This window comes from Aythya marila, assembly GCF_965140915.1.
Source record: "Aythya marila genome assembly, chromosome: 14".
Classification (NCBI taxonomy): Eukaryota; Metazoa; Chordata; class Aves; order Anseriformes; family Anatidae; genus Aythya; species Aythya marila.
In genome coordinates, this window is record NC_139055.1 from 19,750,677 (window position 1) to 19,769,993 (window position 19,317).

Sequence of the window (19,317 nt, forward strand, 5' to 3'; positions counted from 1 at the left end):
TGTTTCATAAATATTCATTCTCCCCGAGTCCTCTGAGGATCAGAATCTAATAATTGTGCATATTTGCGTGATTTTTTAGTTTAGGCTTGGCATGAGAGCTCTGGATGTCTTTTATTCACAGAGCAAAAACCACCTTATGAGCAGAATGAGATTCACTTACAAAGTCTCAGCTTTTAACCCAGCCTGCCACAATAATTCCTTGGTAGCTTCAGCATGCAATAATCTTCACGCATTTATTTGGTGGTATAGGGCCATGTCCACCTTGAATAGTGTACTCTTGTAGATCTCATGATTGCTGGCTTTCACTTCAGCAGGTTACTGGACCTCAAATTCCCATTTCATATAGCCAAGCAAATGCTGAAATATATTTATATTAAAACTTAAATATGCATCTTAGTTCACCGTGTTCTTTTGTATTTACTTTCCTTCAGCAGAGAGGAGGATATCATTTATTAATTCATTAATATTAAGATGTGTATTAATACAGTGATTATAAACCTGAATCACCCCAGACTTTTGCCTAAACATTTCCTGATTTTAGAATTGATAATTATGTGAATTTTCATTTGTGAACTGTAAAGTATGACAAAACAGTCACATAGTTTGAAATTTGAACTTTCTTTTGGCTTTCTCTTTCTTTTCTTTTTAGGAAAGGATTATTTGGTGAAGATGCTCATGGACTTATTGAACAATACAGATAGATGTTCACCTGTACAAAACCCACCTATATGAAACACAGCAGTGTTTTTCAGTTGAACTGATATTTATAAATCATTCTGCTATCTGTAGTGAGGGGACAATGTGTACCTCCTTACAGTGGACAGATGATAACTCCCTGTATTATCAGTCAGGATGAGATCTGCATTAATGTAAGCAACAAAATTACAATTTCATAATTCCTCTAGTCATAGCATGTTTTAAATCTAAACCAAATGTTAGACTATTCATAGTTTTCCTAATAAACCAAAAGTGAATTCTACTTGTGAAAACCATCTCTTCCCTATTTTGAAAATGGTTCATTTTCTTTCCAATTCAGAGTTATTTTGGCTCTAAAACAACAATTATTATTCTAATTGTTGTTAATATTATTGTTTTTAAATGCATTATTGCATTCAAGCAACAACCAGACATCATAATTCACTTTGGGGTTTCTGCCCACTGACAGTGTAAGTCTACTAGAGAGAGGCCAGTCCACACTCCAAAAAGTTTCCATTTTGATGGCCATACCCAATGGAAACCTTTCAGTCCAGGTGTAGCTGAACTAACCCCAGAACAGCTATTGCTAAAATAGCTCTGCCCTATAGAAAGCAGAAAGCAGAAAGGCAGTAGAGAATACAGACTGGAGTACAGCAGGCACATCCACACAGCACTGGCATATCCTGCTTGGCTTTCCAAGCCCATTTTTAGTTTGGGGTACATTATGCTATTGTGTGGGCATTTCTTTTGGCACTAAAACTGAGACTTGGGCAAAATTAATTCTCCTGAGCTCCAATCTAGAAAACTTAATACCTACACTGCCTAGTTCTGCAGCCTTATGCACTGCACAGATGCTTTCTGTATAATAAAGATATAAAACTGTCAGAGTGTCCAAAGGAGCACAACTAAAATGGTGAAGGGGCTAGAGGGGAGACGTACGAGGAATGGCTGAAGTCATTTGGATTGTTCAGCCTGGAGAAGAGGAGGTTGAGGGGAGGCCTCATCATGGTCTACGAATCCCTCACAAGGGGGAGTGGAGAGGCAGGCGCTGATCTCTTCTCTCTCATAACCAGCGGTAGGACCTGGGAGAACGGCTTGAAGCTGTGACAGGAGATTCAAGCTGGATAACACGAAAAGGCTTTTCACCAACAGGGTTGTTGGGCACTGGAACAGGCTCCCCACCCCAGGGAAATAGTCACAGCACCAAGCCTGACAGAGTTCAAGAAGCGTTTGGACAATGCTCTCTGACACATGGTCTGATTTTTATTTTTTATTTTTGGTGTTCCTTTGGGGACCCAGGACTTGGACTCGATGATTCTTCTGGTTCCCTTCCTAGTCAGATACTCTATGATTCCATGATTCTTTCCGTCACTGAATTTTAAATCCCCCAGAGCAGTCTTTGCTGTGCCTCGCCTTGCCAGGGCAGAGCTCAGATGAGCCTACTCCCCACAGAGCTTCCACATGCTGGAAGCTACTGCCAGTGCTGTTACAGATGAGGTTTTCTGGGCTTATTCCAGCAGGGGACCTGGCACTGACCCATTGGCATGGCACAGCAGGTGCCACGAGAGCTGGGCTGCCATGCTGGGAGGGCCATCCATGAAGGAGGGGCAGGAATTCCCAAAGGTATTCAAGTGTGGTGTCCACGGCCAGCTGGAAGCTGGCCTGGCAGTCATTTTTTGTGAGCTGGGGAGCTGGTAACCTCCGAGATGCACTACAGGTAGGGTTTAGCTGTCCAGGAACCTGGGAACATGGGGTTTGCTGCAGATGGCTGATAGGTGGCACATGGCCTAGTGTGCACAGGAGTGATTAGCTTCCCACCAGTCTAGAGCCAGTATGGATAATTAAGTCAGGCTTATTGCTAAAGTCAGCATTTTTGACTGGAGGCACTGAAAGCCTAATTTGATGACAGCAACTCACCAGATCCCAGTTTTTTGTTATTAATCTCTGCAATTGCTTTGCTTTTACTTCTGTGGGTAGCAAATGTCCCCAAGGCATGAGTATAGACAGTATACTGGAGTATAAAGTTGAAGAGCTTGAATTTCTTGCTTCTGCTAGGCTCTGTTAGGGCTTGAATATAGATGAGGGCCCATGTTTGACTGGTGTTTTTCCTGTGTCTGATGCAATTGAGGAATTCGGGACCAATAGCATTAGGATGCAGTACAGGCTAGGGCTGGTGTTCAGTTTAGTGACGACTATGGAGCTGTTAATTTCTGAACTTTACTAGGTGGATTGTTGTGTTATCCTACAGAAGTAAGCAAATGAGTTTTCATGAATGGATATGAAGGGAAGCAGGGTGAATGACTGCATCTCAGTTATGACTCTGAACTTAAAGCACTGATCATTCTAGATAGGCACTCTAGTTTTGTCTATACTGAAGCTGTTTTCTGTTCTTGCTATTATTGTGTGGTTACATTTGGAAATAATAGCTTGGCCTACAGTTGTTCTTAGGGCTAGGGATCTGGAGTAAAAGATTTGATGACAGTTTATTGATGGCTCTTGCTTGGCCCATGACAATGACAGTGGGGTCTCTGCTTGGTTGCAGATTGCTTTGTTTTTTGTGTCTCAGGGTTCAATTATTTCAGTTAAGTGCAGTGTTAATCTTTGGGTTCGGTATTGAGTAATCTGTAGATCTTGTTTTATGTTTTGTTGTATGACTGACTGGGAAAGAATTAAGAACAATGTGTAACGGAATAACAAGCTTTCGTCTGCTCCAAAGCCAAGAGTCAGTAAGGTAGGACCACATTGGGATCAGTATCACGATTAAATTAAAGTTTAAGGTTGGAGATGCTGAAGAATTCATTTTGTTATTGGTTCTTACAGGCTCCCCTGCTCGTGTCTAGAAATGTATGAATGACATGCGCTTAATTCTCAAGGAAGTGCCTGTCACTGAAGAGCCTGGCTGAGTAGAGCTGTGGGCCATGTCTTTGATCATGCATACAGATTTTTCTGGACCTTTCCAAGCACTAGTATCATTGTTTTCAAAATCTGCAGTGGACCAGAACTCCATGCAGCATTCAGAGACACAAATGTGCAAGAGGTTGATTCAGTAGTACAGTGACAATATCTGATCCTCTATTCCCTCCCTAATTATCCCTAACAATGTATTCTGTCGCTGAGCACTGATTTGCAAGATCCCTCTGTCAGCTGGTAGTACTGGACAGAAATGGTAAGTGTCAGTCTATAATTAGGGAGTCTGTAATCCATAGATTAGTAGCTCCGTACTCTAAAGTCTCCATCTGTTGTGCACACTGAAATCATTATAAGTCTAGTCTCGGTCCTGCTCCAGGCTTCTAAAATAGTTTTTGCAGGATTTTCTTTGTTGTGCAAAGCAGCCTGTTTGTGGATGTCACTTGGTGGCCAGGCAGTGTGGCAGACATTGCACAATGGTCTCTTGTCAGTGGCACAGGCTGTGGGATGCTCCTCTATCCAAGCAAAACCAGGGCTTTGGAGTGTATTTTTCTGCTGTGCTCAGAGACTCAGCCCCCCTTGACACATAGCAGATGGCATACTGCCAGCTCTTAGGGCTTTTATTATATTTAGACAGTCTCCCAAACAATGGAAAACTACTGCCATCCAAAAGGGCTGCCAAGATGACACATAAACCTTTCAACATGCAGACGGTCGTATGTCCTCTTAGACAAGCCATGAGTACTGGCCATGGCTGCCCCTGACAGATGCACAATCTGTAACACAGCTCAGTTCTTTACTCACCAAAGCCTGTTTGATGACAGAAGCCTTGATAAAATTAAGGTGCTTCAAGGGTAGCTTAAACAGCTACAGCCTGATTCAGGCTGCCATCTTACTAGGGTATTTTCTACCGTGGACTGGAACCGGTTGAAGTACTGTCACATACCAGGGACAGACTAACACAAAGCTTACCATCTCCTGACAATAGTAGGCATAGTCTGGGACTCCCTTTCATTATTGCATCCTTGCTATTGTCTTGTAGCTGATGGTTACTTGCAGCTAGCTGTCCCAGAGAAGCATCCAGACAGTTCTGGACCCTCAACATCGTGTCAGATTTCTTGCTATTATCATAAAAAATGGTACCTTGGATGGCCATGCTTTCATGAATGCATTGGAGATGGCAAAATCAGACATGATAACAAATGTTGACACCTAGCCCTTCCATTCTGAGCTGTATTAGGTGGGTACTGGTTTTGTTGCCCTGTATCTTCATTTCTTCAGCAAAGTACTCCCGATTTACATCGGCAGAAGTCCAGACTCAGGGCTGACATGGTAGCTTTCATATACCCCTATTGATCTGGGTCCAATAAACAGCACACTGACTGAAATATATTCCTAATTTTATCACAGATGATTAAAGGAGTACATTTTTAACATTCTACTCTGTATACCCATTCTACCTGGGTGGTAGCACAGCAATAAGCTCACTGTGCTTATCTGACAGAGGTAAGTACTGTACTGACACAGGAGCTGCACTCTACTCCCTTATCTGGGGAGGATCTGCGGTCTTTCGTAGGAGGCCACACCAGTTCTGTAATATAACAGCAAGAGATTGCTGACAACCATCTAGGGGGGAATATGTTTTGCAGAAGTTCTGCAGCATCCATGGCCAGCTAGCACACTGCTGGTGTTTTAAATGAAAAAGTCCAGTGCAGCAAAGCAGCATTTCTAAGGTGGCATTGTGTGACCCTTGTGTGGAATCTGTGAAAACTTTGGAGTACAGAACTACTTTTCTAGCCCTCTTACACCACACTTGTGCCATGAATGAGTTTCAGCTGTGAGCTCAAGGGGCCAGCTGAAAGGCTCACGCATGATTTCATCCTCTTTATAGCTCGTATGAGTTCCGCAACCACAGTTCACCGATTTCCTCTAGCAGTGAAAAATCATAAACCTTACCACCCAAATCATAACCCTTACAATGGCTGAAATATAATGGAAGTCAATTTAGTTTTCTACTCTCTGGTTCTGAACCCAAAGATGGATGCTTCTCATTAGCCTTGTAGCTAATGGCAGCAAACAGCTCTGTAAATATTTTGAGTGTTTTATTTTTCTGGCCAGACTAGTAGTTTTGTGTAATAATCCACAAAGCGAGAACAGAAGTTTGAATTTCAGTCATTCTCCTTTCTCCTGGCAGAGCTGGCTCATATTTCAAAAGCTTTGCTTAGCCAGCTGGATGTCTTTGATTCTCCCAGTGCTTATGAAGAAGTCCATAACAGCAACTTCATTCTTTTTCATATATGGGAGTCACATTGTGATCAATATGACCTTTTAAAGTTCATTTCAAGCTGAGAAATTGCATAGATTTGTCTAGGAGCGTATTTCTAAAGAGGAGGCTTTTAAAGAGCATGACCTAGAACGTTAAATACATTTATTTAGTGTCTGAGTAGGACAGTGGAAAGTATTACTGGCACCTGAGGAAGTTGAAGTCAGGCAAAAAGATAACGTTTTCCATCGTTTCGGTTACTTACTTGTTTTAACTTCGCTTAGCTACTACGAAGTCTTCTTCCGACGCGGTTTGCCCGTGTTTTTCGGCAGCTTGCCTTCCACACCTATTCCCGCCCGTTGCTCTGACTTCAGCGGCCGAGCTTCCCGCGGGCGGTCGCGTCTCCACCGAGCCTCGCGCCGCGCCCCCGGCTCGCAGCGCTCCGCGCCCCCGGCGCCGGCAGAGGGGCCCCGGCAGGGCCGGCGGCGCCGTCGGAGCTCCCGTGGCGGCAGCGCCCCCTGGCGGGCGGCGGGGAGAGGTGCCCGGACACGGGGCTCGTGAAGGTCGTCGAGTATCGGCACCTCAGAGCACTGGGAGACTGAATACAGCGTGCAAGAGAGATTCTGACATCGTTATTCTTTTTTTTTTTTTTTCCCCCGAACTGTGGCAACAGTCTGATAAGGCTGCACCCCATGCAGATTCCTTCCTTAGCTCCAGCAAACAGGCAGGAGCTTTTTTTTTTTTTTTTTCTCCTCTGGCTACACAGGCCTAGTAAAAAGCCAGTAAATTCAAACCTGCACACATGCTGGGAAAGCTAACTGTCCACCTCTTATCAACTAATTACTTCAAGATGTCCACTGAAGCTTTTTAATTGATTTATGTTCCCAAGTGTGATACGTTACAGCCCAGTCTTTCTCGCCGTGAGCTGCAAGCACATCAGTGGAGCGAGTAGGCAAGGAAGTGTCTCCTGCATCTTGGTTACCCAGCTTTAACATGACATTTCTGAACAGATTCCAGACAGACACCGAATAGCTCTGTGAATGTAAAGTGAGATTTTTTTAAAAAAAATGCTGCAGTTTTATTTTTTTTTATACAAACTAAAACACCAGAGGTCATCGAATCCTATATTAAATACATAAATTAAAAAATAACCATTCATAAAACTTTACATACAATAAGGATTCTCTTCTACACGTTAATACATATAGTACAGATACATGTCCAGTGTTTATCAAAGGGTCATTCTGACAAGTCATTTACAGTTTTGTTCTGGAGTAAACACCAAAGAAATTGGGAATTAAAAGTATATATAAAAACACACAGGTGCTGATGTGAGTGAGGGCAGAAAAACAAAACAAAACAAAAACTTTGAATCTCCAGCAACTTTGTGGCTGTTTACTGAAACTTACCCTAGTGAGAGCAAGAGCCTGGCCTATCCAGTCCTCATGCAGTGCCATGGAACTGAAAGCTTTGGAGGTCCAGCAGATATTCCCCTCTGAGATGACAGCAGGGAGATGGAAAATAGAGCACGTATACAAAAAGAAGGTCTCCATGGTCCTCTAGGCATGTCAATGAGAGGGTGGAGCTGTAAGCCAGGCTGATAATACTGCAAGAAGCTCTATTCCCTTCTGCAGACCCAAATGCCTAAATTCATCTCGCCTAACTAGGCCTTTGTCTGAAGTACTTACATTGAAAGTATAGTCTTCAAACTCTCTTGATTTGGTCAGTGGAGAAAAAGCGGCAAGTCAGATTTTGTTTGATTTGCACGATGTACGTGCCTCATCTAATGTTTTGACAGAATGGCTAGCCTGGAGTGCTGGTAGTCCTGCTACAGCCTAGGACAGATAAATGGGAGGAATCCAGGGCTATGTTTCCTCAAAGATTGAAATAAATTGATCTGTTTTTGCTAGCTGATTTGTAGGAGGGGAAGTTGGCTGTGAAGTTTGAGGAAGAATTCTTAATAGCATGCCTCAAAGAATATCAGGAACAACAAAAGCCCTGGAGAAACAGCTTCAGGACAGAGAAGGAAGGAAGGAAGGAAGGAAGGAAGGAAGGAAGGAAGGAAGGAAGGAAGGAAGGAAGGAAGGAAGGAAGGAAGGAAGGAAGGAAGGGAGGGAGGGAGGGAGGGAGGGAGGGAGGGAGGGAGGGAGGGAGGGAAAGACTAGTTGCCCATGAGATGTAAAACTAAACCATGAGGAGTGTTACCAGTTGTGGCAGCTAAACAAGTCTAGATTCAATTCCCCATACCTAGAATGGAAGTAAACTTTCATAAGCTATAGCAATGATTTACTATATACAGTAGAGAATAGATATATATATATATGCATATATATAGTATACTATACATATACATAAATATGCATACAAACAAACTCATTTTGATCTAGCTGAGAGTAGAAAGTTTGTATTTTACCAGCCAGTGTGTTTTAGGCATGGCTTATGTTAAGCTTCAAGAGGAGTAAAGCAGCTGTTGTTCAGCTTTCTGGAGGAACTCTAGCATTAAAAGTTTGCAGACAATTTACAAGTCACACCATGGTAATCATCTGCCATCTCTCACCTCACCCCAAGCCCTTGGAAATGCACATGCAATAAGGAAGAGTAAGGGAGGGGAAATCAGGCAAGACAAATGAGAGTAAAGTGTGTACAGCACAGTTGAGAAGACCTGAATGATACAGTCTGCCACAAAATCAGTCCAGTATGTTCTGAAACTAGATATTTATATCTGTGCTGTGGTTCTGCCCTGTGACTGCCCGAAACAAACATTCTAGTACTCTTTTTTTTTTTTTTTTTTTAACCAAAGCAGAGAAGGAGGTTATTGCAACATCACAGAAAATAGATGCTGCTCATACTTCTGTAAGATGCGCTCAGCACTTTAATTGCTGGCCATAATACCTACAGAAAACAGTTTCTAGCCTGCATTTACTTGTGACTTGCCACATACCACTGCTGCCAAGTGGTATGAAGTGAATTTGTGCTGCAGCAAGGGAAAAAACAGTGCAAGGGGGAAGAGGGAATAACAACCAGGGAGGAAAAAAAAAACTTTTTGTAGCTAACGAGATGTTGTAAAGTGATCCCAATATGTCAGGTGTGGAAGGAGCATGACTCCAAAGCTTCAGGACTGAATTGGTAGCAGCACCCTTGGAAAGCAAAGGTGATAGGTTTGGGCCAATATTACCCATAGATTCCTCTGCAGGGGGGCAAAGAGATTGAACCACAGAGCATGCAACATACTAGCATTCATTTAACATATTTGCCTACAAGTCTGTTTGTTTGTTCTACCAAAAAAAAAACAACCAAACAAACAAAAAAAAACCATACAACTGGTGCAGAATTCAGTAAACTCCTTGACTAAAACAGACTGGTTCCAGAAGCTGTGGTCATTTTTAATTTAAATTAATTTTAAGGAGGACGAATTTTCTAATAGCTTCCAACCTTCAACAGAGGGCTCAACACAATCTTCAGGCATGAAAGAAGTGAGCATATTTAAAGTCTCTGTGGAGAAACTGAGCCCAGCATTGCAATCCGTCTGAGTGTATGGACATTAATAATTAAAAGCTATTCTGGATGAAAAACATCTGTAAGGGGCAGGCATCCCCTATACTAGATGAACTTCATCCCTGCTGTGGCTAAGGAATGGCTTTTGCCCTGCTGACTTATTTCACTACTTTTTGCCTCAGCTGTTTCATCTGCAAAAAAATAAGCAAAAAGAAGCAACACCCTCTGTAAAGCACTTTTAAAGCTTCTGGTGTGCGGAGTCTGTAGAGTCTGTGCTTAAGAAGTCTGAACATGTGAGCCCTGTTTTGAAGGTTTAAGTAATGCACAGGCTGTCTTCTACTTTGAAAAATGGAAATCCATTTTTCTTAGCTAAAATTAAGACTCCATTGTGGAAGACACAGCTCAAATAAGGAGCCTTGCCACAGGAACCTGAAGTCTATACAGGAAGGACTCCATTTCCAGGTAAATGAAAACAGAAGCACAGAGAAGGGCATTGTCATGCCTAGATCATACAGCACAAAAAAGAGAAAAGGGAAGATGGATGCAACTTTTTTTCCAACAGACAGGAACTTGGCAATGTTTGTTGCAGGTGTCAACACTCCTCAGGGTTTGTTTTTTACTGACTACAGGGGCATGCAGCTGTGATGGCACTCCTTTCCTCAGGGAGCCACCAGGACTGGGTTCCAGCCTTTGTCATGGGAGAGGTAAGTAATGCTCTGAAATGGAAACAACTACTACTAGTTACTCTGAATTGTGGAAAAATCTAAATAAGCCAGTAATAATTCTCATGTTTAATAAGGGTGCTTTCACATTTCCCTGGTTTTTGGTTTATGCGTCACTGGTCAGGAAGTCAGCTAACAAAATCAGTTTGACAAGCCAAACCAAAACATTTATAAGGGTTTTGCATGTTCAGTAGGATCCAAGCTGAGACAAAACATTTGGAAGATGATGCTTTGTGGGTTATACCACATGAATACTGGGGATGTTTTCTTCCCCTTTTCCCTCAAACACATTTTTTTCTTTCTAAGCAGCCACTCTGTAGGTCCAATCCAGTGATCCTCAGTATGTTATTCCAATCGTGAAACTAAGTATGGGCATTATTATCTCACTGTCAGTCTTTAAAGAGTATAAAAAGTATCTGACAATGGGCAGGCTGTTCTTCATGCAGGGAGTGTGAAGAGATAAGGCTACAGTTCTGTCAGAAGTCTTCCTTATACTACACACCCTCATTTCCCATCCTTTGCCATGTAGAATGGTGCTTTGTTATGATCTCAAACAGAAAACGTGGTGCCCTGTCCTACCTGTCATGCAATAAACTAGAACGTATTTTCCCTTTTTTTGCCCCCACACTGCAGCTGTCATTGTTCCTGAGGCTAAAACCAAAGGGAAAGAGTCCCTGTAGTGAGAAAGCCAGACAGTTCAAACCGAATGCTTTATTGTCAGTATCTCTCCACAGCTCTCAAGTGTTTCTCCTGCTCTGTCTTCTTACTTTTGATTTGTTCATGGGATGACAGTGTCACATTTAAATGATTGCCCTGCATAGCAGGGATATATTTTTCTGTTGTAACTTTGGTTCCATGCCCAAGACACACTCTGACTTGATCAGCTGAAAGTGGAGCCTTGCAGATTCCCTTTAAGTTTTTTCCTAAGTGATGTAGGTTCACAGTTCATTTTTCTTCCCCTTTTGTAATTTCAACATATAGGATTTCATTAGATGCAGCATATATCATAGCTTTAGACAGAAACTGTCAAGTAACAAATCTTGAGTGATGGCTTTAAAATATAAGGTGGTTGCAGTCTTGGCTACAGGTTGTTCTTTTGTATATTTGTTTTTAAATTGGTGTAAACAATGTTCTCTTCATCGGGGGGTTGGAAGCATTTGCCTTTCTAAGGACTTATCTGTGTGGTCAGGTGCTCTAAAAATAAAACAAAAAGAAGAACATCTGTATCAGATAAGTGATAATTTCCTCTACCTACCTATCCAGATGACAAAATAGAGTCAGAAAGTTGAAAAGATCTGTTCTTACAATTATCAGCTAACTGGGCAGACTGTTTCTGTTTCCATGCAAGACATTTGTGAAAATTACTCATATTTTGACAATGAATTAATCAGTAACACCAGCCAGGCCTGTCCATTTAACCTTAAAAGGTAAAGGTCTCTGGTCCATAGAAGTTCCCACAAGTATCTTCAGATGAAGTTATGCACCAGCCCATACAAAACTGTGAGTTTCAATATCTCCTGTACTACAGCTGCCTAAATTTCACCAGACATGACAGCAGGTGATATGCTTTGCTTGTGGTTTCAAGGCAACCCCAGAATTTTGGCTAATTCAGCAATAAGGCAAACACAGACTGCTCCTAATCCAAGGAAGCCTTTCATATATATGGAAAAGAATTCTGGGTTTCAGATCTGAAACATGGGGCAAAATGGCATAGTTTTTCTTTGCTTTCTCAGCATTAAAATCCACATGGTAAAATTCACTGAGTGTGAAATCCATGCAGACTAGACTTCATTATTTGGTCACAAATAAGTGAACGTACATATTCACAAGCATAGAAAACTATGCCTATAGTAAACTCCCATGTAAGAAGGAACTACAAAGTTTTGGTCTTGATGCTAAATATTGCTGCATATGGTTTAATTCACACACATTGCATTCTAGCCTTGTTTCAGATGCTTCTCCTTCCTAATCTGAAAAGTACAGCAGTGAGTGCTGTGCTAATCCTGCGAGAGAAAGAAATCAGAAAGAATCATCTGCAATTGTATCATAGTTTGCTCTTGGAGTTAAAAGGTTGTTAAAGGATAAACTGCAGAAAGACACTAACAAAATCAAAGATTTTTCATCATCAGATAGTTCCCTAGGCACATTTCAAGGATGCGCTGTGTTTTGTTGTTGTTTTATCACAGATCTGTATGAATTCTCCTATAAGGTTAACAAAGCCAACTTGCATCCATTGGAAGGAAAGCAATTTAGCAAAGATCCCCCTGATGATATGCATCTCAGTAGTTCTAAGAACCAGGAATGTTGATGGCATACTCCCTCTGTCATGCTCACCCTTGATGTGTTACTTCAAATGTCAGTCACCTGGGTAGGCAGGTGGTTTGTAAAGTGAACAGGAAACACAAACCAATAGTAGTTATTGTATGTTCCCATGTATTCCAGCCTCAGAAAATATGTCTGTGATAAAATTCCTGTCAATCTTGCCAACACAATTCCAAAGTTGATTCTGTTTGGAGATTTCACCTCAGGTATTAAGAGGTAAGGATACCATGGAGGGAAATGGGGTGGGTGAAAACTGGGATCAGGCAGGGGATGAGCTTACTGTTGCATTTGCTTTGAGGAATTGCTACAAGACTTGATGATTTGCACTTACAGAATAACTTGCCTTGGTAAAACATTCATCAGATATCATGCCTGCTGTGAAGCTGGGCCTGCTGCAGCTGTCTTTATGGTTCAGGAGAGCTCACAGCAGTGCAGAACCCCTGGAAAGCACTGAGTTTATATCTCTACCCCACCCCTGCACCCTTAAGATTTTTCCATTTCTACAGTCTATGTCCCATTCTCGACAACACTACATCTGCACAACTGTCGTGGCTACTTGCTGTGCTCTTCAGTTCACAGTAATCCATCTTCTTGTTCCCTGCCTGACACTCTTCGTCCAAAATGCAAAAGCAGTACGTGAAAACGGCAAAAGAATTGTTCATGTGCTGTGTGGAGCTATGTGGAGGACTGAGGACTGGCACAACACACCAGCAGACTCTCCAGGGCTGTAAACCACACTTCACTTCTTCTTGATGTTTCTCTTCCTCTCTATCCAAAGTATAGACATGAGTCTTCTAAAATAGACCCTCATGTGCTCCTGGGGCCAGCCTCTATGGAGCAACAGTAAATCCAGTGAGTGAAACTCTTCTTAGTGCTGTAATTAGAGCAGACTTCCTAGGCTCCAGAGGGACTTACACCCACTAAACCTTAGGTGTTGTTTAAAATGAGCAGGAAACTTAGTGAAGGAGATGTGTGTGGGAGACATGATGAAGTCTGGACTCAGTGACTCCTAAGGGAGGTATACAAACCCCAGCAATGAAATTGGCACAAAAGTAGTTAGCTTTCTCTTGATTATTAGTCCTACTCAATTAATGGACCAATGAGGAGTCAACACAGTGCATCAAATTAGCAGAGTTTGTGCTAGATATGACCCAGCAGACCCATGCAGGTAGAAGAATGGCTGCAGGTGATAATAACAATCTGCTAGAATTTTAGAAGGATAGAAGAGTTCTGATCTCAAACACCTCATTAGTTTTTCTAACCTGCCTGAAAATGTGGAGGCTTTATTATGTTTTTTGATGTTCCTGAGTTTTCTCCTTTCTCCTGTGGTTCTCCCCTTCTTGCTTTGAGAAGAGGGAAGGAATGGATCCTCTGCAATAAAGAATTCAGTCTGTCTTTGAATACATGGCAGAACTCATTAGGAGGCTATTAAAACAGCAGCCTGAAAGTCACCATGAAATCCATGTACACAGATTCAATCTGAAGGCTTTTTATTTTTTTTCCTTAGCATGCAGACATTGAGATGTTGCACAACACTTTAGCTATTTTCACAGGCTGCAAGAAAAAGACTTAATCACTACTACTGGAATCCATATGTCAAAACTGTAGGGATTTTTCTATTTTGGAAAATGCGTATTTCAAAAGATACTGGTATATATTTGCAATTCCCGAAAAGCCAAGTAATTCATCCATGTTATGGTTCTCCTTCCCTTCTCTTCTGCTCTGGCATACCAAAACCATGCGTAAAGTCATATGAGGGGTGCACTAGTTTTTTTATGCTGTGAGTAGGGATTTCCTATTGTAAGTTCAATTACAAGTGGATTCAATTTTTCAAGTGAATCATCTTTTCTAATGAAAAATGTCATATCTATGAACCAAAATCATTTTAATGCATTTTTATGGATCTTTTTGTAACTTGTGTTTACCACCAACTTTTTGTCTTAAACTTCTGAAAAAAAATACTTTCAAAATTAAAAACAATAAAAAAAAAATCAGGAAGACAATGTTTCCTGATGAGTCTATGAAAAGTGTAAATTGCACTTCCCAGGATGCATGTTCTAATGTGAAGACTTTACTGGGTGCTCTATCTTAAAAGAGATGGGACTAGGAAAAGCTGTTCAGTAGTTTAATATGATGAATGTATTTTCAATCAAGGGACTTGATTGAAACTGAGCAAGGGACATCTTATGAGGCACATTTGCAAAGAACTGGAGGTCAAGATTTTTTTGATTTCTTATTTTTCTTCCACCATAGCTGATAATAGCATTGACAAAATTAGGATGTATGAACTTCTTACTAACACTGTAGCTGTACCAGCAGGGGCAAATAATCCTTAGAAAACCAATTCCATACCTATACAGGTGGAAAATATAGGTGAAAATTGTATACAGAAAATTCAGAACCTCTTACTGCACCTGTTTTTCTTGTATGAGTCACAAGAACTTCATTACAGTTATGATAGAAACTGAATGAAAGACAACACTATAAGCAAATGGGAAGAACTCAGAGAGACAGTCTTTTGCAGACGTCAGTATTGGTTTCCATGAGTTTTCAAGGTGCAGTTTAAATCCAAGTGTCCTTTTTTTTTTTTTAATCTCCCTATAGGTTGGCTGCTAGCTCTGCACTTATGATTCTACAACACAGCAAAAGACACAGTCATATGAAATTATTTGCTATTACTATGTACTTTGAAAATGTTAGCTTCTTAAAACTAGCCTATACATAATTTGGCTGTTTCAGAAGACTCTCAGATTTTTTTTCCCCACTATGAATGAGCAAGAAACACTGCAGTCAAATTAACTCAAAATATCTTGCAGACTCTGTTCTGTGTCATGGTTCCCAGAAAGCCTGCTGCAGGGACATTGGTGAGAATGCAGTCATAATTTACTCTTTTAATGTTCAGTGGATTAAGGCAGTATGTTTCAAATAGCAGCAACTCTTTAATGATATTGGCCATTATTTACAAGAGCCATGATCACTGAGCTAGCCACCTTCCTCTGATTCTTTCCTATGGTTCATTCCACATTCAGCCTAACCTCCATGTATGTTGCTGGCTCAGCACATTAAAACATTCGTTTTAAGGTCTGACCATCCGAGGAAGCAATGGATTCCAGTTTATGTGACTAATTCTGTGAGTTTTCTCTGCAACAGCATAAAACTGCAAAAGGAAGTCTTGATCTAGCTGAAAGAAAGCATAAAGTAGGGGGCTTTTCATGAGGGGGAGCAGAACCCGGATCCATGCTGCTTAGTTCAGTATCTTGTGCTGTAGCTAGAAATAAAGGCTAAGCTAGTGAAAATGGTGGAAGAGAATGGCAGAACATCTTCCACACAAAACTGTGTTCTCAGTTTGCCTCAAGTGCAGGTCAGAAGAATTTAATAAGTAACAGCTCAAGCCAGAGGCAAGAGTGACAGAGAGAAACTTTATGGTATTGGTCTGTCCCCACATCAGAAGATCTGTCACTACATGTCTTTAATATAACATTATTGAGCATTTAATATAACATTAGCCAGGCTATGTTCTATTTTAGTTATCTTGGATCAGAAGAAAGGTCCTTTTATCCCAGCGTCCTGGTTCTGAATGTGGTTAGGCCAGAAGGAAAAATACGAAGGCTGTGCACATTGCAGTTACCTGATTTATCTCCTCATCTTCGCATTGCTTTTTGAACTCTGAACTTTCTGCTGCTAAGCATGCTTTGGCAGAGGCTTCTTTACATTCTATTTTACATTCTATTTCATTACCTAACAATTTTTGTTTATTTTAAATTTATAACATGGTAATTGCCATACTGGTGGAGAATAATAGCAATCTATCCATCCATTCTATGACACTGACAAATTTTCCTTACCACCTTTTAACAGTGTCTCTCTGAATCAGAAAAAAATCCTTCTCTCCCTCCGTCTCCTTCTTTCTCTCTTTCAGCAGCTGATCATTCTTCCTTACTCTTCTTTATACCTCTCCTAGTTTTGGGCACTGAGCTATATTCTGAGTGGGAGCAGTCAGCTCAGAACTTGTTTAACAGGGCTTGTTTTAGGGCTGTATCACTTTTCAAACATTAATACTGAATTTCACGTGCAATTCTCTCGACTATTTGATATTGTGAAACTCTTGTTGGCTTTTATTTTCACAATTATGAATGGCAGAATATCATCTGCAAGCTTTTACAATTCACTTAAAAGTATATTGGACAGTGCTGGTCTGACTGGAACACCCTGTGTCAGCTCAGCAGTGTAACCACTCTCTGTTGTGAACTATTATTGACAAGAGCCTGCTGAATTCCATGACTCCAGACACATACAGGAACATGCAAAGATCTGATCCTCAGCTCTGCAAGAAGTGCTAGCTTTGAGGAAATAAATGAAGTAGTCTTACCTTTCCAAGAGGCACATTGACATCAAGGCCAAAGAATAAAGGCAAGAGAGAAGAACAAGAATAGAAATAGAAACTGCAGAAGAAAAAGAAGATTGCATAAAAACAAAAGGTCATGGCATTGTAAGCATCAGGATTCATTCTTTTTGCACTCTGAAGGACAAATAAAATAATTATTCATTCAGAAGACATTGTATTTCCTGGTTACTTCTCTGAGTGCCACACTATCTCCCAGGCTTAGAAAACAGATCCCGTTAATTTTGGTGATGAATTAGAATTGGCACCATATTGAAAGCCTGAGATATAGCTTTCACTGTAAACCACCATGGGTTGATGTTAGTCACAGAGCTGGATATCAAAAATAGCATGGGTAGTATTTTAAAGTGGGTTAAAAACAATGCCTGCTATCCATACTGTAAATAGCCTGGGAAATATATATGCCTAATGCTAAGCCCTAACTATTATATGTTGAATAATTAATTTTTGGACGGACCCTTTTAATCATGAATACAACAGCTTCTGGAAAGCAAATTTCTGTGAATCAAGAACTCTTTTGAAAATTGACACTGAGAAGTCTCATACTCAAGGTCTCCATATGACCGTGGCATAAATTTTGCTTTGTTTTTAATCTTCATCACAGATTATGATCTATTTCCAAGTTATATATAATAGAAAGACACTGAGTCTTTGTGTCACAAAAATATTGGCAGAAAAGTGGAAAGAATTATGTCTACCAAGTTTTACATTAAGCACAGTTGTTTCACTTTAGGAATGTATGTACAGAAAGGTCTCATTGGCACTACTGCCATTGTACCGATATAATCATTATTACAGTTAATGCATGTACATTGATATTCACTAATATGACTATATTGGCAAAGCTGCCACTGGATATGTATCTTATATCAGTCTAGCATTTCTAGAAAATACATTGTTGGTAGCATTGTGCTGTGCCCATGCTGTGATCTTTGTTCAGCAATCCTATCTTAGCTATCTAAAACTAGGAAAACTTAATAAGACAGAGCAGCTTTAACACCGCCCTCCCCCCACTCTCTCCCCTCCCCCCAAAAAAGCAGAACAGCTCTGCATATATTTATAAACATGTATTATAAAGAATATGCATATATATTTCTATAGTTCTTTGACAGGTCAGTTTAGGGGCAAGATTCTAGTACTGTTTTCATATTGTATAATCAATTGCAACCTTCAATAAATGGGATGACATCAGAACCTGGGTTCCCTAGTCCTGCCAGCTAAGGACAATCTTCAGATCTTCACTCAGTTTCCTTCATTCCTTCCTGCTTCCTACCATCACCCTGCCTTTAGTGGATGTATTGTCTATATACCAAGACAGACAAATAAAGGCTTCATCATTTGGTTCAGTGTCATTAACCATAATTAAAAGTGTTCAGCATTTATTTCCTAAAATGAAACAGAGGTTGTTGTGGAGGAGACTCTTAAGATTAAAGTTTGGGTATACTGAAAGACACGAATTGAAAAGATGGGATAGTAGAAAAATGCTAACATGTCTATCTTATTAAGCTAAACAAAAAGGTCATGTAGTTCAAAAGAATTATATCATTACTTTCAAAAAAAGTGGATCAGCCTGCTTCAGAAGCAAAACAGAACCAACCTTTTCCTCCAGATCCTTAATTTGTCTCTTTTGGATGTCAGTTTTATCTTCTAAATCTCGGATCCTCTGGAAATTAAAAAAGAAAGAAATCTAGACTAAATTCTCAATAAATTTGCTTGCCTGAAAAGCGACTAAACGTTCAAAGTGCTAACAGCCTACTAATTAACAAAACCACTTCTCTGGCAGGGATAAACCTGTGCAGTATCATGACTACATCGACTAGCCTTGCCTAACCATAACTTTACCTCACGCACGACTACTCAAAATGTACTGTTGTGTGTATTTCACTGCATCCTCAAATGCTGGAAATTAGTATCAATGGTGGATCAAGTGTTGATTTCTTATCAATCTTGTGGTAAATAGATGGAAAGCATAAGATCACAATTATACTCCTTAGAATTATATCACAATTCATTAAAATTTCTCACAGATTGATGTATTGAAAGAGGACTAAAGTATTATTATTAGAAATGATAAATGTTTATAGTAACATGAAAACACTAATTCTGTGGTGAACCAGTTATGCATAAATAGTAGCCAAAGTGCATTTCTAGCAAAACTGGGTACTCTTACAAAAACTGTGTAATGTGACTTAAACTTCTGGCACCTTGAGAAGAAAAACCGCTGGGCATATGCTTTCTCTCTCATTCCCTTAAACATTAGAGTAAGTTTTGTTCATTTTGCAGCTGTCACATTAATCTTTGAATGTAAATATCGTATTCTATCTCATCAGCAAAACATTACAACTGCCCACTTTGGGAGGGACAGACCAGAAGTGGCTGGAAAAACAGATAGTTCTCCTACGTAACAATAGCCAGACACATTCATACCGTTCCTCTTGAACCAAGTCCAGCAACTAGTGGTGACCACTTTAATCAAAGAGATAGGTTCATGTGGACAGAATTCTGGATAA

The 19,317-nt window shown here is 40.5% G+C and overlaps 1 protein-coding gene across 1 annotated transcript in view; it reads right to left on the reverse strand.

The window, feature by feature from the left end:
• Positions 1–10,172: 10,172 nt before the first annotated feature.
• Positions 10,173–19,317, reverse strand: part of JAKMIP2 (janus kinase and microtubule interacting protein 2) — a 47,442-nt gene continuing 38,297 nt past the window's right edge. The window contains exons 20-22 of the mRNA XM_082771962.1: positions 18,405–18,470; positions 16,775–16,847; positions 10,173–11,277 (exon numbers count right to left, since the gene is read on the reverse strand). Coding sequence (XP_082628088.1) covers positions 16,797–16,847; positions 18,405–18,470 — 117 coding nt within the window. The 3' untranslated portion in view covers positions 10,173–11,277; positions 16,775–16,796. The remainder of the gene's footprint in view (positions 11,278–16,774; positions 16,848–18,404; positions 18,471–19,317) is intronic.